General features: G+C 57.4%; 1 protein-coding gene across 4 annotated transcripts in view; it reads right to left on the reverse strand.

Moving 5' to 3' along the window:
• The window catches only part of RAPGEF3 (Rap guanine nucleotide exchange factor 3), a 28660-nt gene extending 5351 nt beyond the window's left edge, over positions 1-23309 (reverse strand). Inside the window, exons 1-20 of one of the 4 annotated variants that reach the window (XM_028123139.2) lie at positions 23205-23309; positions 17294-17341; positions 16029-16188; positions 15347-15559; positions 9627-9680; positions 9435-9541; positions 9122-9243; positions 8802-8970; positions 8169-8253; positions 7751-7811; positions 7569-7645; positions 7227-7373; positions 6574-6686; positions 6212-6300; positions 5830-5908; positions 5472-5622; positions 5305-5387; positions 4442-4481; positions 2002-2083; positions 1522-1668 (exon numbers count right to left, since the gene is read on the reverse strand). In XM_028123139.2, the coding sequence (XP_027978940.1) occupies positions 1522-1668; positions 2002-2083; positions 4442-4481; positions 5305-5387; positions 5472-5622; positions 5830-5908; positions 6212-6300; positions 6574-6686; positions 7227-7373; positions 7569-7645; positions 7751-7811; positions 8169-8253; positions 8802-8970; positions 9122-9243; positions 9435-9541; positions 9627-9680; positions 15347-15559; positions 16029-16034 (1825 nt within the window). In that variant the 5' untranslated portion in view covers positions 16035-16188; positions 17294-17341; positions 23205-23309. Of the gene's footprint in view, positions 1-1521; positions 1669-2001; positions 2084-4441; positions 4482-5304; positions 5388-5471; positions 5623-5829; positions 5909-6211; positions 6301-6573; positions 6687-7226; positions 7374-7568; positions 7646-7750; positions 7812-8168; positions 8254-8801; positions 8971-9121; positions 9244-9434; positions 9542-9626; positions 9681-15346; positions 15560-16028; positions 16439-17293; positions 17543-23204 lie in introns of those variants that run through there. The other 3 variants (XM_088026023.1, XM_028123140.2, XM_028123142.2) reach the window with 3 other exon arrangements.
• Between the last annotated feature and the right edge of the window lie 3034 nt (positions 23310-26343).

Consider the following 26343-nt stretch of genomic DNA (forward strand, 5'->3'; position numbering starts at 1 on the left):
ATCAGCAACTACCGACCGAGACCGTGTTCTTAGTCATGTGTGAATCCCTACTCTCTAGACCAGTAGCCTCCAAAGCAAGACCATCCTATGTCCAAAAACTATCAGCTCTTCTATTTGTTTTTTTTTCTCATCTGTTTTTGCATGTTTACCTTGTGGGTAGCTTTAGAATTATATAATGTTGGTGTGGGAGTGTATGTATATGACATCTAAGCAAGTATACACATAACGGGGGGTTTGTAGTAAAACTATTGGTTACTGACATGGGAGGTGATCTAAACAATCGGGGAAGGAAGTTCAGTACTCTCTCAACAGTTCCTGTCCTGCCGCAGAGTCTCTGGTCCTGGGGCAGCTGCAACTCTCCGAATGGCCACCAGAGGACGGTGCTTCCCAGAGCAGAGCACAGGACCACGTGATTGCAACCAGTCTCCCCACTTCCTGAAGCAGGAGAAGGGTTTCCTATTCTGGCTTCCACTCCTTGCCATTATTCCCTGGGTGCCCCTAATTCCTGTCTACCCTAGGCTCCAGCTGTTGGCCCCGGGCTGCGTCCTCCACAGAGAATGAAGAGTGGTTTCTGATGGCCCAGGTTCCCTGAAAGCAGGTCTAAATAATTCTCATGCTGCCATGTTCTGAGCACTAACTTTGTGCAAGCCCTGTGCTAAGTGTTTTATATACGTGACCTCTTTTATGGCCACACCAGTCCTGTGTGATGGATACAGTGTTAGTGCTCATGCGACCGATGAGGAATTGGAGGCTCAGCAAGGTTAAGCACTCTGCTCAGATCAGGATCTCACAGCTCGTCAGCAGTGGGTCCTGAGATCCAGCCAAGGTTAGGGGATCCCGTGCATGCTCTTAACCACCAAGCTTCTCTATCTTACTTGCCATGGTGCCTCCAGCTCCTAACACATTGCTGGCCCATAGCTGACTCTCAAGCATGTTTGTCAACTGACAAAATGAATGAAGACTACCTAAATTCAAAAGCCAGACACTCATTTACTGTATGAACTCGAGACAATTGCCTCATCCCCTTGAGCTTCAGTTTCCTTGAATTAAAATAGGTTGAAAGTACCTATCTCATAAGGTGGTTGCCAGGACTCAATGAATAGATGAGGATGATAATAATAAAACTAATGTACAAAGTGCTGTGCCAGGCACCGTTCTAAACCCTAAAATAGATACGCCCATTCAATCCTCACAGTTCCTCTGCGAAGACGGCACTCTTACCAGCCCCACTGTACAGATGCTGTAAAGGGCACAGAGAGATCAAGTATCCTGCCCAAGGGCACACAGACCGGGAACTAAAGGGCTGGGCTCAACTGCCGACAGCAGGCTCCAGAGCTCATGCTCTCAAGCACTACACACAAAGCACTTTGGAGAGACATAATAAACCACCCTTAAACGCTAACCATCATTAACACTGATGAAAATGATCAAAACGCTGATCTTAATTTGGGGGCGGGGATCTGGGCACGGACTGAGGGGCCCACCTCCCTCGGGGCCACCCCCCACAGAGATACAACTCACGGCCTGTAGAGTTGACCTTCACCAGCACCTGCCCCTTGGTCCAGCCATCCTCCTGGGCCAAGGCAGCCATCACCTCTCTCACGGAGGCCGTCACCGGCAGCTTCAGGGTCAGCACCGAGTGGTCGGGCCGGCAAATGTCATAGGGGACTGCAGAGGAAGACCAGGCCGAGCTGCAGGAAGGGGCTTCTTGGTCCCCCCCAGCCAGAAGTGAGCATGCAGCAAGTGCAGCAGAGGGAGGGGCCCGAGGAGGCAGGAGGGGTGGTGAGGGGAAGCCTGGGTGGACCCGCTGCCCAGAGTGGGGGGGAGGTCCTGAGCCGGGGAGGGAGGGAGGTACGGGGTGGGGGGGGGGGCACACCCCATCTGGCAGCCTGGAACAGAGACCCCGAGGAGTCCGGCGCACCCTCCTCGGCCAAGCATACTAAAGTCAAGGGTGATGACCTCAGGGTGCAGCCTCTGCCCTGGCTGGCCCGGACCACCAACCTTTGTCCCCAACTCGAATGGCACAGTTGCTGCTGGGGAGGGGCTGGTCCTGGCCCGGGAGCCAAACAGGCATGTTCCTGGCCTGAGAGGGAGAGAAAGTAAGGCCCCGGGGGCACAGGGGAGAGCACACAGAGCCAGGCAGAGGCCTCTGTCCCCGGGAGCATGGGGCCCACATGGCGCACACACCACCAGCGGGGCCTGCTTGCTGTGTGGACCTGAGCCGGGGAAGGCGTCCAGCACCAAGGCTCCCCGAGCTGAGACAAGCCAGTGCCCCTGTGCGTGCGTGTCACCCCCTTTGCCAAATAGGCCCGGAGCTGTCCTAATACAGACACACCTCAGCCGTTGGGCCTGGTTTTGTCTTCCTTTTCCTCCTCTGGCTACCGTTTGCTATTGGCCATTTGCTGTGTGCCAGGCTCAGTACAGGCTTATTCTAAGTATCTAAATATTCACAATAGCCCTTCAAGGCTGATGGGGCAGCCATGCCGGGCAAAGGCCTCCATAACACAACTCCTCTGCCCACTCCCAGATCTGAATGGGGCCGATCCTCCGAGTTCAGACCCCAGCCACAGGCCTTCTCTACTCCACGTCTCAGAGCTCTCCCCAGACTTCCCCACAGCCTCACACCACCTGTATGGGGAAGTCGCAGCATCACCCTCTCTTCCAAGCACCTCTGGGATCCTTCCATATCTGGGCTCTATCCCCCCAGACTCAACACCTCCCTCAGACCCCTTCATCCTGCCTCCCAGCTGTTGTCCTGGGCTTGGCGCCCGCCTCTCCCCACCCCCCTGTCCCCCCATTTCCGCAAAGCTTATCACCTTGTTCTAGGGGTTCCTCTGAGCCCCTCCTCCCAGCCCAAGCCAACCCCCAGTTACACTCGCCCAGTTGCCTCCCCCCTCATGTGCTACAATGGCCGGACTATTCTCCACTGTCGGCCCTCGGGTGCCTCCAGCACCCCCCTTCCAGTCTGCCTGACCAGAGCCAGATTAAGCTTCCTAATGCAGCTTCAAGGCCATCATTGTCTGCTGGATAAAGCACGGGGTCCTTGGCTGACCTCCTCAAAACACACATTCAACCTTGTCCACCGATGGCCCCAACATCTCCGAGGAATCGCATCGTTCAGCGGACAAAGCCCAATTTCCCTCAGCATGGCCCACAGCGCTGTACATGCTCTACATGCTGTGGGCCCTGCCTGCCTCCCCAGCCCCCTCTGGTGGCTCCCTCTCACACCCCCTCCGGCAGGGTCCCGAACAGGTGGACTCCCTGTCCTGCTGAACCTCACTGCGGGCCTCTTCTGCCCTGACCCTCCCACCCTGTAGCCCTCAGCTCTTGCGGTCACTCTCCCTGATCCTGACCCCGAGTCAACCCTTCCCTTCTCTGTCTTCAGAGACTCCTGCCTTTGCCGTTATGCATCACGACGCCGTTCAGCAGCTCTGTCCCTCGCCTGTCTGTGAGCCCCATGAGGCCCGGGGTGGCTCGCTCCTGCTACTGCAGCACCAGCGCCTAGCAGAGTGCCCAGCACGTGAGGGCGATTCCGTACTAGTTCCTGAGTGTCCGCCCCGAGCCACAGAGGTGCAGGCCCCTCACTCTGGAAGCCAGTACTCTAGTGGGGTGGGGCAGGTCCTAACAGATGATAAACAAAACCACCCCACATGGCCTGAGGCTTTGAGGAGAGTCATAGAAGACACCTTGTCAGGGGAGGGGCGTGAGGGGTGCTCTGGACGGGGAGATGGGAAGGGGCCCTCTCTGAGAACACAACATTTTGGCTGAAATCAGAAAGATAAGGATCTGAGGGGGCAAAGAGCCAGAGAAAGAAAGTTCCAGGCCCTGAAGTGGAAACAAGCTTTGCCTGTAGAAGAGAAGGAGCCTGTGAGAGTCTCTAGCCGGGAGGGGGTGGGGAGGGGACACAGGCCGCTGGGCACAGAGAGCCTGGTGTTTATTCCCAGGGCAGCACTCCCTACAATCAGCCCCCTCCTACGTTTCCAGCCCTTTCTCCCACCATTCCTCAAGAAATCTCTGTTCCAGCCACACGTTCTCATCCCCCTTTGCTCCCTGTGGGCCCCTGACAGGAATGGTACCGGCCACCTCTGACTCCCAGGACCCCTGGGCTTCAGAGGCTGCCTCCAGGCACCATCCCCTCCCCCCACCCCTGGGGAACTGCTAACTGGCTCTGTGAACATGGATTACCTCCCACATGCGATAGAAGCCCCTTGGGGTGAGTAGGGATGGAGGGGTGACCCTAGACCTCTGTGTCTCCCCCACTAGGCCTGGCCCCCACGCCACACCCAGCCCCTGCTCTGTGAACAACCTATCCCAGCCCCAGGGGTGTGTCTGTGCGTGGGGATCCTTTCCAGGCTGAGCCCCTGGGGTGGGGGCTGAAGTGGGGGCAGAGGGAAGAAGCTGGGGCCAGACAGAGAGGAGAGGAGCTGGTCTGCGCAGGCACCTTCATCAGAGGAGATGCATTCCCACAGCCATTTTCCAACCTGGGGAGCAAGCAAGAAGGGCAATGAGATGCGGTGATCCAGGGACCCCTTCGGGCAGGACGGGGCAGGGGGTGGGGGGCCTGGCTCCGGATTCCATCTACCCTCAGCAGAGGCTCAGAGCTTTGCAGACTTGCTAAATAGCAGCTAGAGGGGGCAAAGCCGGGGCTCAAAACTCAGCCCCTGCCTTCTGGGATTTCCACAGGCCAGCAGGGGGGAAGGAAAGAGAGTTCCAGGAAGTAATGTGCCCCAGGTGTCAGGCTGGGCAGGTGAGCTCTCCCTGAACCTCACCTGGCCCCATGGGAATGTCTGGGAAGGCCAAGAGAAGCTCTAGGGAATTCACCGGGCTGGGCCGGCAGGACAGGGCGCCGAGGATGCTCGGAGCAAGTATGTGCAGAATGGAGAAAGTGGGAATGGCAGGTGCGCTCGGGAGAAGGACACATGAGTGCCTGCGCGGCACAAGAGAGTGCGTGAGCGTGGCGTGAGGGGGAACAGCAAGATGACTGGTAAGAACAGAACTAGACAAATGAGCAACCACAGCCAACACTCCCGTAGCTCACAGCGCCTGCAAGGCACAGCTCTGTGCTCTGAAGGCACCGTAACACCCCAACCTCGCAAGATGGGTGCTCTCCCGATGCTAGGGACGAGAGCCCGAAGCCCTGAGAGGGGGGCCGTGCCCAGAGCCGCAGAGCCATAGGTGGTGCAGCCTGGACTCCCAGCCGTGTGTTGGTGTTGGTGTTGGTGTTCAGCGTGGGTGCAGGGTTCTCCGTTCCCGATGCACCGCCCACCATGCATGTGAAAAGGGAACGTAGAGCCGAAGCATCACCTGTGGTGTCGCCGCCTCTCCGGCCACTGCTCCCGCAGCAGGATGCAAAGCCGGGCGTCTCTGCTCACCAGGTCTGAGAGTTTCTGGGAAGAGCCAAGATTCATTGACCCAGAGGTAGATGCGCCTCTCCTGGCAGCCCAGTCCAGCCCTGCCTCTCTCCCAGGTACCTGGAGAAAGCTGGTGGCCACAGGGTCAGTGTAGAGCATGGGCCCATAGAGGGCCACCCACTGGCTGACCAGCCGCAGGATCTGCTGCCTCTTGTTGCAAATGTAGGTGCTGTGCTCCTGCTCACTGCCCCCTGAAGGCTCCGCATGGAAGGTGGGCGCCAGTCAAGGGAACCACAGTGGCCAACCGGGCCACCCACCACACCTCAGGCAAAGGAGGGGCAAGGATGCCCGGGGCCCGCTGACAAGCTGGCCTCGGCACGAGGCTGGTACTTCGGAGGGTTCAGCGCAGCCCTGCTCTGAGAGACCCCTTCTCCCTGTTCCATACAACCTCCTTGGCCCCCTGGGGCTGGAAGGATATTGGTGCAGGAGGGCAGCACAGAGCTGGGCACTGGGCATGAAGACACTGTAGGTCAGGAGGAAGTCACTGAGGAATGTCTCTGTAGGGCAGGGACAGGGGAATAGGAGGAAGCCTCAGAGGTCAAGTCTGCCGAGCACAGATGTATACGTGGCTGGAGTTCCCTTCTCCCAGTCCTGTGGTGGGCAGTGTCCCAGAAAGGCCCAGCCCCCGTGACGGCACTCCCCACCCAAGCCAAGGGCACAGGAATGAGGACTTCCTGCCCACCGGCCAAATGGCCCAACCCAGCACCCAGTGACGTCACACTCGGGGTGCCTGGCCCTCTCCCAGACTACGCTGACCACCCAACGAGTCACACAGCAGGCAGGGTATCTCTTGCCCCTACCTGTTGGGTCATGAGCACTGGAGTCAGGTCGCATGGCCTCCAACAGCAGTTCTAGGATCTTCTCTGGGGTGCCAGACATCACTGTATACCTAGCAGAAACAGCCGATCCATAGCCCTTCCCACATCTGGACAGACAGCAAGAATCACATCACCCTTCCCTATCTGCCAGCTCTGTCCCACCTCAGGGTTGGAGGGAAGCTCACTCTGGGGGTGCATCTGATCCCTGGAAGCCCTTTCCCCCCACCCCGGGAGGCCAGCGAGCAGGGGTAAGACATGCGGGAAGGGAGTAAAGCCTGGGAAACGGAAGGAGAGAAGGTGGGCAAGAGAGAAGGTGTGCAGAAGGAGCGTGGCAGGTGTGTTACCGGTTCCTGCCTGGGGTTGGGGGGCGAGAAGGGCCAGCGCCTTGAGAGGCTCTCTCCAGCACCAACACCACTTTGCCATGTTCTTCTAGTCTCATGGTCTTTGCTTCCACATCCTGGAGAACAAGCCACACCCTGTGCTCACTACACACCACGGGTCCTTTCCCCCTTTCCAGGGCATCTCCCTCCACCTCCATGCCAGACCCTGGGCCCCACAAGGCTCCCACAAGGACATTCAGCCCTTCTCCCACCCCGTTCAATGCCCGTGACCTTGGATCTGCCCTACTCCCAGTCCTGTCCATCATGCAGCCTGAGCGCCCCCTCCTCCACCCATCCCTCCCCCACCTCCTTCTGTGGCTCCCACTCTCCATTACTCTGCCTCCCCTCACACCCTAGTCCCCCCCACCCTTCCGGAACCCCCCACCCCCATGGTCTCCCACACTGAGCTGGGGTTCTCCAGTTTCACTGAACCTCCTCAGTGTGCTAGGGACCTCCCCACATGCCCATGCCCCAGCCATCACCTCCAAGCTTCTCCAGCTCCTACCTCGCCATGCTCCTTATAGACCCTCTCTGGTCCCTGCCGCTTACCCCCTGACACTTCTCCAGAAAAGGGTCCTGGCCATGTCCCCTGCCCTCCCCACCCCCAGTAATGGCACCTTGATGATACGGTTGAAGTCCTGCTTGTCCACGCGGAGGAAATGACAGTTGTCTTCTCGTAGGATGATGGTGGCTGCCCGGGGTGCATCATTCACCAGTGCCAACTGTCCAAAGTCATCTCCCTCGTGCAGTGTGGTCACCAGCCCCTGCAGCCGGGTCTCAGTCATAGCCCAGCCAGGCCCCCCCAACCCTCATCAGAGCAGATCCATGTCAGGAGAGCCCCTGGGCAGGAGGAGACCTGGGAGATTGGCAATCCTGGGTCCATCGAGGTCCTGCCCACACGGGCTTGGACCAGGGAAGCGGGTACCACCGAGAGGGCCGGGGAGAGAGGGAGAACTCACCTTGCCATGGGTCACCACATTGACAGACCCCTTCCAGATGATGTACCATGAGGTGCCCTTGTCTCCCTGGCTGAACACTGAGAGAAGCGCCGATCAGACACCTGGTGTCACCTGCACTTCTCCGTGGCCTCTGCCGCACCCAGACCCCTGGCGCCCGGCGTCCTGCCCCCCGTCTGACTTACACACGGTGCCTGCTTTGCTGTGTGGTTCAAAGAGCAGAACAGCCGCTAATTCCCGCTTCACCTGTGAGGCGGGGAGCGGAGGGTCAGTGGGGCAAGCCCGGGGTAAGAGGGGCCAGGCCAGCGGGGAGGTTAGGTCCAAGGACAGAAGCACCCCGGCGGGAGGGTGGGGGTGCGCAGAATAGACGCGGCTAGCTCAGGTGCCTGGGATTCAGCAGGAGACAATGCACGGGGAGGAAATGTGCCGGCACGGGGCGGCGGGGGAGAGGATTTTTGGACAAGGGTGCTGGGAACCAGAGATGGACATTTCCAAGCCAGAGGCCGAAGAGGCGGGGAAACGTCTTCTGGCCCAGCAGTCGGGGCCTCAGGGGTTCACAGGGAGAGGAGGTCCTGGGGAAGGGGTGGAGGCGGGCGGACTGACCGAGTTGGAGAGGTGGGCCACAGCCTTGATGTGTAGCAACTCCTCAAAGATGAGGTCCAGCTCCTCATCTGTGCGCTGACCTGGGCTGTGGGCGCAGGGCGGCCGGGAGGCAAACAATGCACTTTGGGCCTGAGGGCATGGGAGCCACACCGCCTGCCACGCTGGGGCCTGGGGCCAGCCGGCCTCAGCAGTGATGGTGACCGGTAACGGGCCAGCCACTACCGCGTGCGCACTGCGTGCCGGCCTAAGGCCCAGGGTTTCACACGAGTTATTTCAACCTGCCCTCATGACCACCCCATGATGTGGGCATGGCTCTCCTCCTTTGACAGAAGAGGAAACTGGCATGGTGAGGCCCAAGGCCAGCCAGGGAGTCACCCATGGAACTGGAACCTGAACCCAGACCTGCCCGCCCGCCCCTTCCCAGCCACCGCTGCACATGAGCACGCGGGGTCTTCGTAAGCCCCGTGCCTTCCACCCACAGTTACAAAGGAAGAAACAGGTTCAGAGGTGGGGAAGGGGGCTCCAGATGACACAGCGAAAGAAAGGGAACCTCTCAGAGATGAAACTGAGAGACTACAGAGTCTGAGAGCCATGCGAGGCCTGGGATTGCGGGCTGCAGGGCACCCAACTCACGGCTTTCGGAGTGCCACGGTGAGCAGGGCATCAGGCCCCCGCTGGGAGAGCAGGGCCACAGCCTCGACCAGCTCCTCCTCCAGCTCGTGGATGCCCACGGGCTCTGGCTCCGGCCCAGGGAAACGGTAGAATTGGGTGTCTCGGTCCTGGAAGGTCCAGTCGTGTTTCACTGCAGGGCAGAGGCCCAGGGGTGAGGGAGGCGACAAACTGAGGCCGTGTGGGTACGAGGTCCCCACGTAATGCCCACTGACGCCTCGCCCCCAGATGCCTGCTCCCCAGGACTTCCAGGCCCGGGGGTCCCACCCTGGGCTCAGGCTCACCATGGCAAAGGGCACCTTCGTCCAGCAGCACCTGGCAGATTCCCACGGCCTGGCTCCGGGAATGGACCCCAAGGCCCAGGGCCAAGATGCCATCCACCAGCTCCCGGCCGGAGCAGCATTGCCTACGAGAGGTAAGGGGACAGGGAAGAAGAGGGAGAATTAAAAGGCAGGAGGGTGGAGGGCAGAAGGGGGAACTTTGGGTCAGAACGGTGCCTTTCTAGGCTAGCAGCAGGGCGAGGCCCAGAGGCCTGAAGGAGAGCAAAAGGGAGAGAAGATGGGAGTGGGCAAGGGGGCAGCCCAGGGCTCTGCTCACCGATAGAGCCGAAGGTGGTACTTCCGGTCTCGGATAAGCGTCGGGCAGGTGGCCAGGAGTTGCCGATGCAGCTGCTTCCCAGCCCTGAGCACCCGCTCCATGGAGGCCTAGGACAGGGAGCGTCCCAGTGGGCTCAGGCCCTGAACCCCTGGCTTGCTGTCCCCTCCCGGCTCCACCCCTCCCAGCTGGTACCTGCTCCAGGCTCACGCTGAAATCCAGGGACTCCTCACTGTCAGTGAGTGGCGTCTAAGGGCAGGGGGGAGGGTCTGCACGTTAGTGCCAGCTCTTGGACCTCAGCCCTCCCCCTTTCCCTCACCTCTTGCCCAGTCCCCAGCACCAAACACATACACTTAGCTACTTGGTCAACAAATAAACTAATGCTCCCCAAGCACCCCTGTGCGCCAGGCATCCACCTCTTCCCACCCTATCACCAGACCCTTGTCTTCCTTCGAGACATGAGCACTGCACCCCAACAGATGAGATCCCCATTCTGCTTACTCAGGGCCCAGGTGTGCCCAGGCCCCCAGGTAAACCACACCTGTGCAGGGAAGAGAACTGAAAGACCCTGAGGCTGGGAGGTAAGAAAGGCCCATGTCGGGCCAGGAAATGAGCATCTTTGCTCCCGGCCTGGGGTCACAAAGCCTAATCCCGAGCCGGGGTTCATCCCCAGCCACGAGACCTGGGGACTCCTGGATTCAAATCCCTATTCCTCCATTTACTAGCAGTGTGACCCTAAATATATGGTTTAACTTCTCCCTGTCTCAGTTTCCTTGTCTATAAAATCTATAAAACCCTCATAATACCAATACAGAGGCTTTGGGAAGGGTTCTGCGAGTTAATGTGTATTAAATGTTTAAAGCACAGCTTAGCATAGAGCTGTGTGTACATGTTAGCTATTATTACTCATCAGTGAAGCAGAGGGCGGGCTGCCTGCTGGAAAGCCCCTGTCCTCTCTGAGATGCTGCTGCTAGCCCATAACCCTGCAAGAGTGAGTAAGTCTTGACAGCACCCAGGACTGGCTCTGGAAGACAGGATTTATGTAGAAACCCTGGTTAACAAGGCTTCCGGGCCCTTGGTATCAACTGAGCCATCCAGGCCCCCAGGGCCTGTATGTCCTGGGATGTTGCCCAAAACAGCCCCTTACGACCCTTCTTTCTCTGCCACCTGGAATTTGTGGACATCTCTGGACAGCATGCCCGACCCCCCATGGGCCCTCCCAAAGGCAGAGTACTTTACAGTTTACAAAGCATGTCTCGCTCCATGATTTCCTCTGATCCTAGACAGAAGAGGACCAGATGTAAAGTAGGCAGAGCAGGGATCGTCTGTCCTCTCTGACTTAGGAAACAGAAGTCTTGGGGTGAAGAGCCCGTGTAACTCAGTCACACGTACTTGGGATAACCAGACAGCCGTGCATAAACTCCAGAAGTGCTCACATTCTTGGTCTTACCCCACCCACTGCACCTGCCTGGTTCCTGCCCCCTTCTCACGAGCTCTCTCTCCTGCTTTTCCAGCTGCAGTCAGGGCCCTGAAAAGGACCTGGCTGGGGAGCTGGGGTGCAAGCAGGCCCGGGGCCAGAACCCCCTCCCCTGGTCCTGGCATCTTCCCCCTGTGTGCCAGGCAGAGGCCTGAGGTCGGGTATGCACAGGCGCTTGGCCCGGGGCTGGGCGGAAGTCGCTAGGTGTCCCTAGGGTATCCCTGCCCGGGTCATGGGGCCCAGCCTGGTGCCAGACACAGAGCCCTGGAGACTTAGCAACAGGAAATGAGGAGGAGGAGGAGGAGGAGGAGGAGCCGGGGAAGGAGGAAGGGCAGGAATGCTACCCAGCCAGCCCCCTGTGTCAGAACAAACAGTGCTAACGACTTGTTGTTGTTCATGTCAAAACGCCCAGGTGGCCTTGTCCCTGCCCCAACTCTCCCTGGTGCCCACGACCCAGGCTCCAGCCTATGCTCCCTTCCTGGTATTATTCTGACCCTGGAGGGCACATCAGGAGGGTTGGTGCCCGCTTCTGCGGCCAGGCTGGGTACAGCCCAGATCCCAGATCCCCAGGCCTTGGTGAAACCGTTTCCTGCCCTGCCCCAGGGAATAAGCAGGAGGGTCAGGGGAAGGGGGCTCTGGCCCGTCAGAGCTGAAGAAGTTTCCTGAAGCCCTCTCTCTCCATCTGCCAAGGAAAACGGGAGCCCAGAGAGATGAAGTAACTGACCCACAGTCACACAACTACTCAGAAATTCTAGAGCCTGCTGAATAACCAGCGCTGGCCCTGGAAGGCCCTGTTTGTCTCCTACCTCGCAGCTGGAGAGAAGAAGGCTCAGAGGTTATATAACCTGTCCTGAGAGTTGGTGAAGAGGGGCGCCGGGATTCACACTGTGCCTGTCCTATTCCAAAGCACAGGCCCTTAACCACTAGGCACTAGGGTCTCCCAGGCACTTCCATGGCCTCGTGTTCCCCCCACTTTGTGCTCTGGACAGATAAATTTTGCCCTCAGGAATGTTCCATGGGCAAGTAAGTTTGGAAAACATTGCATTAAACAAAGTTGCACAGGTTTGTTTTCATAGTCCCTCTGGGTCCCTACCATGTGCATGTGCACTGGGAATGTCCTAGGATGGGGGCGAGGGTGCTATTCAGGAGATCCGGTCAAGGTTGGGGGCTCCCGAGCCAGATGCCCAGGTCAAATCTCGGCTCCCCATTACCAGCCGGTTGTGTGACCTTGGCTGCTCATTAACCTCCGTGTGCTTCAGTTTCCTCGCCTGTAAAATGGGGTTCAGGATAATAGTACCTATCTTATGAGGCAATTATGAGGGTCAAATGAGTTAATAACATAAGGCACTTGAAGCGATGCTTGGCTTGTGGTAACCACTTAGTAAATATTAAGTAACTTTGATTAAACTTCATTATTTTATGATGGGTGCCTATTACTCGGACATAATGCAAAAAACGTAGTACCTTCGCTAAACCTATCCCTCATCTGATAACCCTGAGTGTCACCATAGGGGTTCTCAGTTGGAAAGAAGTGGCTGGTATGGGGGGTGAAGGCCCTTGCCCACTGCGTCCCCTCCTGCCCAGACAGGAAGGACTCAGCGTAGAAGAGGAGGTGGTAGCCAGCTTCCCTGGCACCAGCACCAGAAGCCTGCCCCACCCTCCCTCCCTGTCACTCGGTGTCAGAGCCACACTGGAGGGGCCGGCACTGAGCCAGAGAGCCTCGTGGGGACCTGTCAGACCAGTTCCCTTAGGCCATGGCTAGGGTCTCAGGCCAGGGCTGTGTGTGTTGGGACAGGGAGAGGACACAAGGGGAGGGGTGATGCTTCGAGGCGGGGGCGGGGGGGGCGGTCAGTGTTACCATCTGCAGCAAAAGAAATAACACCATGAGCTCGGCCTCCATAGCCAGATCACCTGGACAGAAGCCTCACTTTGTCTCTTAGCAGGTGTGTAACCCTGGACCTGTCACTTAGCCACCCCGTACCTCTATTTTCCCATCTATAAAATGAGATGATGACATTAGTATCTATCTCACAGGGCTATTGTCAGATTATTTGATATGTTAAAAGTAAAGGTCTTATAATAGTGCCTGGGACTGGGGCGCCTGGGTGGCTCAGTCGTTAAGCGTCTGCCTTCGGCTCAGGTCAGGATCCCAGGGTCCTGGGATCGAGCCCCGCATCGGGCTCCCTGCTCCGCGGGGACCCTGCTTCTCCCTCTGCCTCTCCCCCTGGCGTATGCTCTCTCTCTGTCAAATAAATAAATAAAATCTTAAAAAATAATAGTGCCTGGGACCTAAGTATCAGACAACTCTCAGCTACTACCATTGTTTGGACAGGCTGGATGAAAGCATGTTTTCTGAGTTAGAGAATAGAGCCTCCTCCCCCAAAACAATCCCTCAAAGGGAAGCTTCTCTGAGCTTGTAAGAACCACCAGAGGTATCCTGATCTTGCCCCTGCCCCTGGATAAACTGATCCTTCTCTGGCTTCCAGACAGCAGACAAGATCTCCTCTCTCTCTCTCTCGCATTTTCCAAAGGAGCTGTCCTTCCATCCCCTTCCAGTGTCATTTTTGCCAGAGTTGGTAAATTTCTCTCTATCTAACCTCTGGCCGTCCTGCTGGCACTTGCTTTCATTTTCTCTTGTCCTGATCTAGTCGCAACAGAAAGTGCCCTCTTCAGGCCTCAGGAGGTTGATGGGTTCCCCCTGGTTTTCTAAGAGGCTGTCGTGGCCTAAATAACTGTCCGCACTGTCCTCCTAGCTTCCACCCCTTTACAACATCCACCCTTTACCCGATGCGTACACACTCCCTGCCAGCCCCTCGTTCCCTCAGGTGAGCCCCTCCTAGGCCAAATGCATCACTGCAGGTGAGAGGTGCAACTTCCTGGGTACCAAGAGCCTCCTGGATACCGGCTGCAGCGGGCTGAAACCACCCCCACCCCATTCCCCAGAGGTGGTCATCAGGAGAGGGTGTGGCCCTTGCCCCTAGCCCTAAAAATCTAAGTTCCCTTTAATCACCCATTCCCACCTACCCCCACACACAACCGGCTGGGCGGGGGGCTGTGTTTCAGTGACTTTCAGCCCATTTCCACTCCAGCAACCCTTACGCCACCCTTCTGGCCTCCCCACACACCCCAGCTCTTCAATTCTGGGGGCCGGAGGGGTCAGGAGACAGCCAGGCGGCCTCTTCCACTCCCCCGCCAAGTCTTTGGGTCCCAGGGGATCCTCCAGTGACCTCATTGTCCCGGCACCTGCCCTTTCCCCCACTCCCCACCTTGCCTCTACAAGCTGGGAAGGGGACAGGAAATACACAAGTAATTATAGTCTGTGAGGGAAGGAGGGAGGGAGGGTTCCAGCCCACAGGCTCCGAGCAGTAGCTCCTGCCAGTGAGCTGGAGGGGTGGGGGAGATGGCTTGGCCCCTGATCAGGAAGATCCAGGGAGGGAGGGAGGCGTTGGGGGAGAGCTAGGGACTGACACCTAAATTATCCTCTCAACTCCGATTTTGGGGAGGCCCCCATCACCTTAGCAGACCTCGTTTTTCTCACTCAGCCTCCTATTCTGATAAATATAAATGGCAGTTGGGCAAGAGGTAGGAGGAAAGAGGCAGAAGGTGGTGGTCCTCCTACTCAAAGGGACTTGCTGATAAGAGACATAGGTGACAAGCTCTCCCAATTCTGTCACCTGCTCCTGCTTTCCCTCTACCCCTTTGCCCAAGTACCCTCCTGGCACCCCACACCCCCTGCCAATGCTGTCCCCATGGCCCACAGAATAGACACATGCTGAATCTCAGGGAAGTCTGGGTGGTCAGAGAGAGCCTCTCTGCTGATCCGGATCCTGTCCCCCACCCCGCACCCCACCGCTCTTCCCCTCCTGCCCTCTCCTTCATTCTTACAGCACCAGGAGCTTCCTCACTAGCAAAGGGAGACTCCAGCTCCAGGCTCCAAACTTCTCAAAATTCTCCCCTGAGCCCCCCAGAGCCAGATGCCAAGCAGTGTTCACATGACCACCTCACCCCAAGATCAAGAAGAATTGGCGCAGTTCAGTGGCTCGCTAAAGGAGAATGTTGCCACGGTGATAGATCCAGAACAGCAACCAAGCTTACCTCACCCTCCACCTTGACCTGGCCCCCAGTATTTCACACATGCCTCCCACCACCACCCAGAGGACACACAAGCACCTAACAGGGCGCACACAGGTGACAGATCCGTGACAAATCCCTTTCCCCTTCCCCCACACCAGCATGGGCAGATGTGAGTACCGCATGCACACAGACACACGTGGTGCGGCTGTGTGTGCCACCCACCCACACAGCTGCCAAGCTGCTCGACCCATTGTGCAGCCCAGCAGTGGCCCCTACGCCCCCAGCAGCATACTCTGTCTCCCAGTCCAGGCCCTCCTCCAGCCCCGGTGGCTGGCCCTAGCCCGGGCAGCTGATGGGCACTCACCCAGCGGAGCCCCTGGATGCGGCTGGGGCGCTGGTGCTCAAGCAGCAGCTGGTAAGAGCAGCTTCGGGGCCGGTGCATCCTCTTCAGCACCATGTTGAGCAGGGTCCCCTCTGGCACCACGTCCGGGAGGCCTCCCACCTGTGCTGCTCCTAGAGCTGGGCTGCCGTCCGCAGCCAGGCCCACCCGCCAGGGGCTCTCACCTGGCCAGCCCACCTGTGACGCAGGGAGGAAGGCAGAGAGCCATGGGGCTGGGGCTGGGGCAGCTGGACCACGGCACAACCGCCCGAGGCAGAACCACTTCCTTTGAGTCCTCTGGACTGGTCAGGCGGAGGTGCTGCAACCCTGCCAGGAGCCCGGGGGAGGGACAGGAAGACCTTCACTGGGGCCTGCCGGTCTGGCGTACTTCGGGGTCTCCAGCTGGTGGACCGGAGATCGGGCCTTTCTTCCCGGTCTCCTTTGGACTTCTGCCCCACCCCACTGTCCATGCCCCTGAAGGGATCTCTGCCACCTCCCAGTGAGGCTGTGGACTCACTGAAACCCCCAGAAATGCAGCTCCAGCTCAAACCCCTCTTCTCCCCTTCTCCTTCACCCCTGACCAGCCTTCTCTCTCCCACCCAAACACCCCACCCACCATGTCAGCTTCCTCTCCTGCTCCTCCCGGCCCTGACCCCACCTTACCCACCTTCATGTTCCTTCGCAAGTGTGCGCAGCCCTGCAGGCTCAAGCAAAAGGCTGGGGCGGGGGAAACCCTCCGCGAGACCCCGACTGCTCCCGGAGGGGTGTGGGCTGGAAGCCCCAGGCGAAGTGACCAGGGTAATTCCTAGCTGGACCCGCTGCCAGGGCTAAGCGTTGGGTGGAGAGGCTTCTTTTGGGTGGGTAGAGGGCAGGGGGCGTGGGGGGGAGTCACCCCCCCCCCAGCGGCAAGGAGCCCCAGGCCTCCGCCTCCGTCCCAGGCGAATGAGCCAGCTGGCACCGGGCACCGAAGCGAGGCTGCCGCTGGCACTGGTCCGGGCGGGAGCTGTCACACCCCCTGCGCTCCCCGCCCCCTTCCCCTCCCCGGGACGCACTGAGAGGGCGGGGAGGAGGCGCCCGGCCGGACGGTGGGGGAGGGCGCAGGGAAGGGGGAGGGCGCAGGGAAGGGGGCGGGCTTGGGCAGGGGGGTGGAGTCCGGACTCGGGGGTAGCAGGGCCGGCGCCAGCCCAAGGCCTGAGAAACCCCAGGGGCAGGAGCGGCCCGGCGTTGTGTGCCAGGGCCGCGGCGGCCGGGGTGTCGGGGTAGGGGTGGTGAGTGGCGGCACCAGCCGCCACGTGGCCGGGAGGAGAAATGCAAACAAGGAAACCGGGGGGAGGGGGACGGGGGCGGGGGGCGGTGAGTCATTGCGGCCCCACCCGGGAGGGAAATCCGGGCTGGGGCCGCTTCCCGGCCGAGGGCGTCCTGCCTCCTGCTTCGGTTCAGGGTCTCGAACAGCCCGGGGGAGGGACTGGGCTGCTTTCCTGTGGGGAATCCCACTGCGGAGCCTTCCCTCCCCGCCCCCCGCAGGACACACACACATACGGGCGCGGGTGGGGAAATTGAGGCTGGGGAAGAAGGACTGCTCTCCAGGAGGGATGGGGGCCGGAGTTGGGGCGGAGCTGCGGAAGAGAGGAGGGTTTCGAGAACCACGCCCCCAGCGCGCTCCGCGGCTGCCGGGCGGCTGTCGGCAGAGACTCGGGATTCCAGAGTCCTCTGCAGGCTCTGTACCATAGGCCGGTCGCCTTCCTGAGCTTCAGTTCCCCCCACCGCGCAGATGGGCCAGAGCCGCCCTCCTCGCCCCACTCCTGCTTCGGAGAGGGTGGAGAGACAGCGGCTCCTCACCGCCACACCCGCAGAGCCCAGTAATTGGTCAGGACGGGGATGGGGGTTTGGAAAGGAGTCGCACGCCCCGCCCCCCAGCTTTCTAGGACTCACTTTTTTTTGGCCCAGTCTCTGTCCCTTTCCCTTTGCTGCTGAGCCTGCCTGAATTGGAGAAAACACTAAGCATCCTGCCAGCTTTGGGACGCTGAGCCCCCATCTCCCACCGATGATTATTTTCTCGGAGACAGTTTTTAACGGTGATCAAAATCTGTTTTTGTTTTTGTTTTTTTAGAGAATTTCTTTCTTTCTTTCTTTCTTTCTTTCTTTCTTTCTTTCTTTCTTTCTTTCTTTCTTTCTTTCTTTCTTTCTTTCTTTCTTTCAAAGAGAGAGAATGAGAGAGAGAGAGACCATGAGAGGGAAGAGGGTCAGAGGGAGAAGCAGACTCCCTGCTGAGCAGGGAGCCCGATGTGGGACTCGATCCCGAGACTCCAGGATCATGACCTGAGCCGAAGGCAGTCGCTTAACCAACCGAGCCACCCAGGCACCCCAAAATCTCGTTTTAATGTGTATTTAAAAATCCACCCGGGAGCTTATCAAAATGAAAGTTTTATCCTCCCCACCCCCCAAAATTCAGATTCAGTTCTATTGGCATGTAACTGAAAATCCGTATTTTGAGCAAATACACAAGGTTATCTGCTGGGTTCACATTTTGAGAAATGCCCCTTCAGGGAAGGAGGGGAGCCTGGGAATAAATTTGGCCCCAGGCCCAAACCCACCCACCCACCCACATTCTGGGAATTTGGAAGAAGCGAGAACAGCTTAGTTGTTGGCAGAAAAGAGTAACAGGCTAGGGGCACAAGGGTGCATGCAGAAGAGAGTTGAGGGGAGTTAAGGTTTTAGGTTGCTGGGGCTAGTGACCTGATCTAGAAGATCTTACAGCGGAGTTTCAAGGGATGGGCAGTGGGGTCAGAAAGAGGTCCCCCATTTCGTCTTTATACCTGCCCTTGCTCAGGCAGGTGGAAAAGGAGCTGGGAAATGAAGCAGGGCATCTGCATACCTGCAGACTTCTCAGCAAGCCATGAGAGCCTGTATGTGCCTGGCACTGTTCCAAGTGCTTCATGTATGTAATCTCTGCCACTCGCTACCCTGTGAAGCCGCACTACCCTTATTCCCACTTTATATGCATGGGGAAACTGAGGCTCCAAGGTATTAAGTGACTGGCCAAGGTCACATAGCTAGCAAATGATGAGCTGGGGCTTCAACCAGGTTGCCAGGCTCTACTCAACCCCCATGCTGTACAGCACTGTGCATCCACCATATTCATTCTCCTCTGGACTCTATGCCTAAAGGAGAAAGCTATGGAAAGGGAAATTGAGCATTACCGCAGGGATTGGGGTGGGGGGTGCGAGGGTCCAAAGAAAGCCATTCAAATCGGTGCAAATGGAAGTGTCTCAGACCTACTTTCCCCCCACCTATGTTCAGAAAGAGTAGTTCAACACTACTCTTTCCTTTTCTCGGGGCTCTTTCTCATTCCCCCTCTCCTGGGAGACAGAGAAGATAGCTGGGGTGATTGCCTGTTCACTGGCAGCCAGGGCATTGGACCTCCCACTGGTCTCGTTCTCATTACTGACAGGCAAAGCCTCCTGCCTTCCCCCCAACCCCCCCACTCCCACTTCCCAGGCAGATGATGGGCCTGGGTTTTTCCTTCTTGGCATTCCTGAGTGAGGGCTGCGTCGTCGTCGTAGAACGACCACTCAACAGATGTTTAATCAGGGCTGAGGCCTGCAGGTGGCAGGGGACAAGGGGAGTGTGTCTGAGGAAGACATCCCAAGACAGATGGTGAGGCATCTCCAAAACAATCATGCCTTGCCCCAGTGCAACCTTCACCCTCCCCTGACTGTCATTAGATGCCTGGAGATGTGTTAGGACAGATAAATAAAAACAAGAGTTACCCTGCCTCAGGCCCTGCTCTTGATTCGTTACATACATGCATGTTTTTAATCATTACAGCAATCCTATGAGATAGGTCTAATTGTCATCCCATTTCACAGATGAGGAAGTTGAGACACAAGAAGGTTGGATGGCCTACCCAAGTTCCCCTAACTAGGAAGATGTAGAGCAGTGGGTTCTACCCAAGCCGTCAGGAGTCCTGTGTGCTTTTCCATTCTGCAATCCTGCCTCTCAAATACATCAACAGTTCCCATGAAGGGGAAAACGCCCTTATCCAGAGTCATTTCCCCCACAGCTGGATGCACAGGCTCCAGAGGGAAGGGAAGGGAGAGGCAGATGATGGAAGCTGAAGGGCAGGGCCCCTTGATGCAGTCTCCCCATACAAGGAACTCTCCGCCAACCCTGCCCGTTCCCTTCAGGCAGATGGCAGGGGACTACAGAGACCCCCAGAGAATAGTGGAGGAGGGTGCATGGGTAAGGAGAGGCCTCTCGGTGAAGCTGTCCACTCACGAGCTTCCTGGATCCTCCCAGGTGCCTCACAGGCGGGGGTGTGGGGGGGGGTGGGGGGGTGGTTGTCTGGACTCCCTCCTCCTGCCCTGCCTCCCCTCCCTGCCTGCTCCCTGCTCCAGGAGCCCCCTCCCCACACACACACACTGCCTAAGCCACCAACTAGATTCCTCCCTCTCTCCTCCCACATCCAATCAGTCATGCCACCAGCTCTGGCCGAGTCAACGAGTAATAATCTGTTACATTCAGCCCTTACACCCTGCCTGCTGCAACTGCTCTGGCCCCAGAGGTGGCCTCTTCCAGCACTTACTACGTGCAGGGTGCTAGGTCACTTCATAGATTTTGTCTGAGAGAACACTCTCCACTTGCAGGTGAGGACACTGAGGCACAGAGAGGTGAAGTAAGCTGCCGGAAGGCCCACCATGGAGTTTGGTAGAGCCAGACCCAGGCAGCCCGACTGCAGGGTGCACACACCACCACTCTTGGGGACTGCCTCCCCATTGCTGCTCTCAGCCTTGCCCTCCTCGCCCTCCTCACTCTATCCTGTGCCCTGCTGCACAATCCTCAGGTCATTCCCCCGCATATACCCGGGCAGCGCTCCTCTCAACTGGGATCCTAGAACTGAGCAGACCCCAGGCTGCACGGGCACAGGGCCAAGTGGAATTTTCCTTATCTCCTTAACACACACATCTGGTCAGGCCTCCCTGCCCAGCACAGTGTCTGATGTAGAGATTAGCGGTGGAAATGAAATGAGTGGGAACTGTGGGAGACCAGCTTGCCCACCAAGGGCTGTCCCCCAGGGCCAGGGGAGGGAGAGGGGCTGCTTTTCCAGCTCTCCGTGGTCCAGCTTCCGAGGCATCTGCTTCCATCTCCCTCCCTCCTCGCTGCTTCCCTGCCACCTACTCGGTTCTCCTGTCTTGTGCTGCAGACTTTGCTCACAGGCTCAGCTCTGGCATCTGAGGTTTGTTGGTGGGATGCATGGTGGGAGGTTAGAGGAAGGTTTAACTAATGGGCCGGCTTGGAGACCAGAGGTTGGAAGGGCTCTGCCTGGGAGCCCCAGCCTGCTGCAGCCTCCCTTAGCATCCCTGGGATTCTCCCTGGGCCGGGGCCAATTGACAAGGGAGAGGAACTTGAGCCCAGTACCCTCATGGGGGCTCTGCCTCCTGGCCCTGGAAGGTTTCAAGTCCTCCCGTACTTGCCCAGGTACCTTGCCCTGAGGGTGGTTCCAGTTCAGTTCCCGGCTCCCCTCCCTGCCCATTCCTGGGGTGGGGGGCAGAGGCAGGGAGCCGGCATGCTAATGCGCACCAAGCCAAACCTTCTCAGGACAAGCAGGTCCCAGGCAGGCGCTCAGGGGCCACTCTGACAGCAGTGGCGCGGGAGGAGAAGAGCGACGGGGACGGGCTCCTGCCTTCTCCAGGTGGGGGAGGTCAGCGAGCTGGGAGGGAAGGCTGGACAGGGCTGGGGGCCGCTGGGGATCTGACCCCATACTTTCCGGGAGGCACATTCTCCTGGCTGGTGCTCAGACTAGTCATGTGCGACAGGGGCAAGGAAACAGTCACTGAGCTGGCCCGTGGTGGTGACGGTAGTGGCTGGAGGGTGAGGAGAGGCGGGGAGAGCAGGAGGGAAGGCAGGGGCAGGTCTGGAGCTGTGTGGGAGGGAACAGGCCTGCCTAGCAGGCAAATGTGCTCTTCTATGAACGTGCATAAATAAGGAGCTGCTTTTGTTTCTCAAGGGCTCTGTGTGTGTGTGTGTGTGCGCACGTGTGTGTGTGTTTGCACGCTCGCGTGTGTGTATCCTAAATACTCAGGAGACACTGCATCTGACCTTGAGTGATCAGTGCTGGGAAGTGGCAGCTCCAGGCCAGTTGTAGCCACTGTCCGTCAGGCTCAGAGCGCCTCTCCTTCTCCCTCACTCCTGCAGCTCTGTCGGAACTTCAGCCTACACTTGCCTTTACCCCAGAGCACACCACTCCTAGCCTTTCCCTGAGGCTCACCACCCCCACCCCCTCCTCCCCCTTGCCTCCTCCCAACATTCCCGGCCTTCCCAGAAGCCCAGTCTCAAGTGCTCCAATCTCCCAGCCCATCCTAGGCTCATGGCCTTTGTTCAGGATTCAGACTCTGCACCCACATGACCCTCATGTTTTAGGCCCCTGGCAGGAGCAGCTGCGGGAGCCTGAGGGAGGGCTCCTAGGAGGGCCCCAGCCCTGCTCGTGAGATGCCCCATTCTCTCTGGATCTAGAGCATGGGCTGAGAAGGGACAAGGGTGTGTAATCAGGCAAGCAGGCCAGGGATAGAAGCCCCTTCCTAGCCTCAGAGCAGACCTCAACCTGCCCCCAAATCCCAGTCAGGAAGTGTTGGGGCCAGAGAAGAAGCTGAAGAGTCCAAAGACTTCCTGGCACCAGAACCACTGCCCATTTCCTCTCTCCTGAGAGGACCTGGGAACAGCCCAGAGGAGGTTGCAGAGATGGAGTCCAGAGAGGAAAACAGAAAAGAGAGGGGTCTGCAGTTCTGACTGAGAGAGAGAGCCGTAGGTCATTCCCTCCGCTCCCAGTATCAGTTTGTACCTCCAGGACAGGGAGACAGCACCAGCTGCTCAGACCTCCACCCCAGGCCTGGGCCTCAGGAAGTCCTTCCTGCCCTTAGCCTTGGTGCCTCCTCCTCTAGAGGCCTCACCTCCGGAGAAATGGAGAGTCACCTCCACTTAAACATGATGCAGGGGCAGGTAGAGAGGCCACCTCAGCTTTTCTGTTCTCATTCCACAGAGGCCTACTGGGGCCACACACCTGACACTCACCGCAGCCAACATTAAATCACTTCCTAGTTATGGTCAATGATTCCTCCTTCGAGAGAAGGTGAGCTCCAAAGACCGGGCTCTGCATGGCCAAGGCTGCATGCCCCGCCCAGTCAGGGCCTTGTGCACAGAAGGTCCTCAAGGGAGGTTTCTTGAGTTCGGCAGGTAAACGACCTTCCCCTTCTCCTGCATGGGTCCTTTTCACCTTCCTCGTGGCTCCCCCACATCTGCCTTCCTTCCTGGTACCTTTCCACCCACTCTTGACCACTCTCCACTCCTCACCCTGTGGCAGGCCATCTCAAGAACAGCCCTCCCTCCTCCAGAAAGCACCCTCAGATGCGGCCACTCTCCAGGCCACTTTTCTTGGGTCCCATGCTCTCCCCTGCTCTGGACCAAGCACAGGTGTCAGCCTTATTTCTAGTCTCTTTACCTCACCCAGTGTCCCTGCAGCTGGACTAGGGCAGGACCCACATGTATCGATTAAACCTCTGTGATGACTTTCTCATTCAATCAATCCAATTACCAAACTCAAAACAACGGGACAAGCTGTGCACCTCCCTGAGCCAGGCTGTGTCCTGCAGGAAACGTCAGCAGCCTCCCCTCCTGCCCTCAGCCCCGCTGGTCTCTCACTCCCCACAGCTCCGGAGTAGGTCCACCTCCACGTGGAGGTGAAGAGCAGTCTCTCTCTCCCTCCCCCCTCTCTTTCCCTCTCTCCCTCCCTCCCTCTTCCTCCAAAAGCAAGCCCACAGGGAAAGAGAAAGAGAGTTGGAGTAGGTACCTGTGATGGAGGGTTCTGGTCAGAAGATGGAGGTCACCAGGACACACCAGGAGAAGCAAGCAGGCCTGGGCCCCACGCTGCCCTCCCAAACAGTACTGTGGCTGTGATCACACACACACACACACACACACACACACACACACACACACACACACACACACACTGCCCCCCTCCCCGCCTGCTGCCTCTGGCTTTGCCTCCGATGCTCACTTAGCACTTCTCACCCTGCATCCTGCCCACTCTGGGGACTTCTAGGCCTTCAGTGGGCAGGCAGAGGAAGTGGGGTCTCAGTGAAAAGGCAGACTCTGAGCAGTTTCACTCTCACCCTAAGAAGCAAAGACATCCCCTTCTAGGGGCAGAAGGCAGCCACAGCCCTGGGGAGGAGCCCAGGGACCAGGGGGGCGAGGTGACCCCCAAGGAACCCTCAACTCAGGATGTTTTTCTACAACCTGGGCAGCTGGGATGCTTATGATGGGGCCAGATCCTCCCTTCAGTGAGGCACCTGCTCCACCTCTTAGAACAGTCCTTTCTGCTCTGGTCTATCAGTCTGGCCTCAGGAGCAAGACGAAGCTTCAGGAGGTGGGACTGGAGTGAGGGGGTGATCTTATTCAGGGTCCTCGGCCTCGAACTCCACAAGAGCTGGGGGTGGGCAAGGGGGCCATGCGATGTCTGGGGAGAATCTTGTGGAACTCACCACCTAAATTCAAGCACAGGAGATTTTTAGCCCAACTTCGGAAAGCTGGGCCTAGAGGCCCAAGGTTGGAGAAGGCTGCCCCCTAGAGCTAGGATCAAGGAATTCTTTATGGACAGCCAGCCATTGTTACACTGAGCATACAAATTTTATTGAGTTCCTCCCTGTGCACCTGGCCTTAGACTAGGTGCTGGGAATGCGGAAGCAATCAAGACAGGCAATAGCGGTACCACGGTTTGCTCTAGACCAAGGGACTTCCCGGGGGGCGGGACTTCTAGTGGTAAAACCAGGACGGTCCTGGGCAAACCAAGAGGAGTCAGACCCTATCACATAAAGCCCCTGCCTTCATGGAGGTTATATTCTGAAGGGATAGGAGAAGTGGGGGCTAAAGGTAAACAAACACAATTTCACATAGTGATAGGTGCCATGAAAACATATAACCGGGTGGCAGATCGTGCTTGATATAGGGAGGACAGCATTGCCTCTCTGAGGAAGTAGAGTCTGCGCTGACGAACGATGAGGAGGAATCAATCTTCTAGGCACTCAGAGAAGAGATTTCCAGGCCCGAAGTCCAAAATCCCTGGGGCAGGAACAAGTGTGGCACGTTCGAGAAACAGAAAGAAGGCCCGTGCACCGGAATTGGAATGAATGGTGAGAATAGCTGCAGCCGGCAAGGCCCCGGTCACTTTACTCCACGAGAGACGGGAAGCTCACGGAGGGATTAATCAGGAGAGTACCACGTTTCGGCTTGTTATTTTTAAAAGACCGTGCCAGCCGCTGGCTGGAGAATGGACTGGAAGGGAAGGGACAAGCAGAGGAAGACCAGTTCGGAGACCCTTGCCAGGGGGCAGGGGCTGGACGAGGGTGGTGACAGGGAGAAGGAGAAGAACGACAGGGCAGACTCCACTGCACTTGCTAATGAACTGGATGTGGGGAGGAAGGAAAGCAAGGACTCTGAAATGACGCTGGGGTTTAGGGCTGGAGCCCCAGTAAGCAAGGACATGCCCCGGAAGGCATGCAAGATCCCTGTGTGTGGGGAGTAAGGAGCAGAGAGGAGGAAGCCCTGGCAAGTCCAATAAACTCAGGCAAGCCGAGTACAGCTCAGTGGGGTTATCCTTGACGCAGCACTGTGGGGCGAGAGATGTGTCTGGAATGTGCCTGCTTTGGGGGAGTGAGGAAGGAATGTCTTGGGAGGCAAGATGCCTGCAGGTGGGAGTTAGAGCCTGTCTTAATATTGGTGGAGCCCAATTTAAAAGTGACTCCTGAGGGATTGAGAGTTCAAACCGGTTAGCCACATGGGCTGTGTTTACACAACCTGAAATGGGATGAGGGATGGTGTCTTAGGGATGGTAATCGGGTAATTGTAACAAACAACCTGCAAATCTCAGTGGTTTAGTACAACAAAGGTGGGTTTTTTGTTACAGTTGCATGAGGACAGAGTGAGAGGTTTTGTTCCATTCATTCATTCAGGGGTCCCAAGCTCCTTCCATCATGTGGTGCCACCATCGTCAACATGTGGCCTCCCAAATTATGACAGAAGGGAAATAGGGAATTGAGAAGGGACAAGGGTGTGTATGGGTCCTGCCTGGAAACGGCACGCATTGCTTCCGATTAGATTCTGTTGTTCAGAACTCAATCCCATGGCATCAGTTTCACTGCAAGGACACTGGGAAGGGTTCCAAGTTCAAATTTAGTGGGTGATGTGCCAGAAGAGTCCCTAATGGTGAGCATTAGTGAGCAGGGAGAGTGGCTATCTGTCTTGTTGGAGGGAGCAGGCAGCGGTGTCTTGTCTTGGGTTGGGATGGGAGTGTGCTCTCTGAAAGCACCTTGGAAAGGAAGCTAACGTGGAAAGACGTGTATGTGTGGACACACTCATGTGCTTTGCAGAACACAACAGAATCCTTTCATTCTTTCCCATTGTCATGGCCTTTCTCCAGATAAGACCTTAATTATCCCACACCTTACCACTGAAATAGTCTCGTGACTGCTTTCTCTTCTACAATTTTCTTTTCCCGTCGAATCTAAATTAGACATCACAGTCTCAATAATCTTCCTAAGACATGGCTTATGTCCTGCTACTCCTATTCAATGAGGACAATAGCAACAATCTTAAGAACAGCGAAAATAACTTGTTGGATTACTGTGTTGAGGGCCCTAACTGCAGTATGTCAATATATCTCAATTGTTGTAACAAGCCTACTAAGCATCATCATCCTCCCCATTATACGAGCAGAGCAACAGGGCTCCCGAGAGCTTCCTGGGCTATCACAGTAGCCACTAGCCACCTGTGGCTATTTAAATTTAAAATTAAAAACAATTAAACACTCAGCTCCTCCGTCACACTAGCCACATACCAAGTACTCAATAGCCACATGTGTGTAGTAGCTACCATTTTGAAGAGCAGAGACATAGAGTATTTTCTTGGCAGAAAGTTAGAAAGTTCTGTTG

This window comes from Eumetopias jubatus, unplaced genomic scaffold (assembly GCF_037043125.1).
Source record: "Eumetopias jubatus isolate StellerSeaLion01/CBP00866 unplaced genomic scaffold, mEumJub1_p1.0 scaffold_8, whole genome shotgun sequence".
Classification (NCBI taxonomy): Eukaryota; Metazoa; Chordata; class Mammalia; order Carnivora; family Otariidae; genus Eumetopias; species Eumetopias jubatus.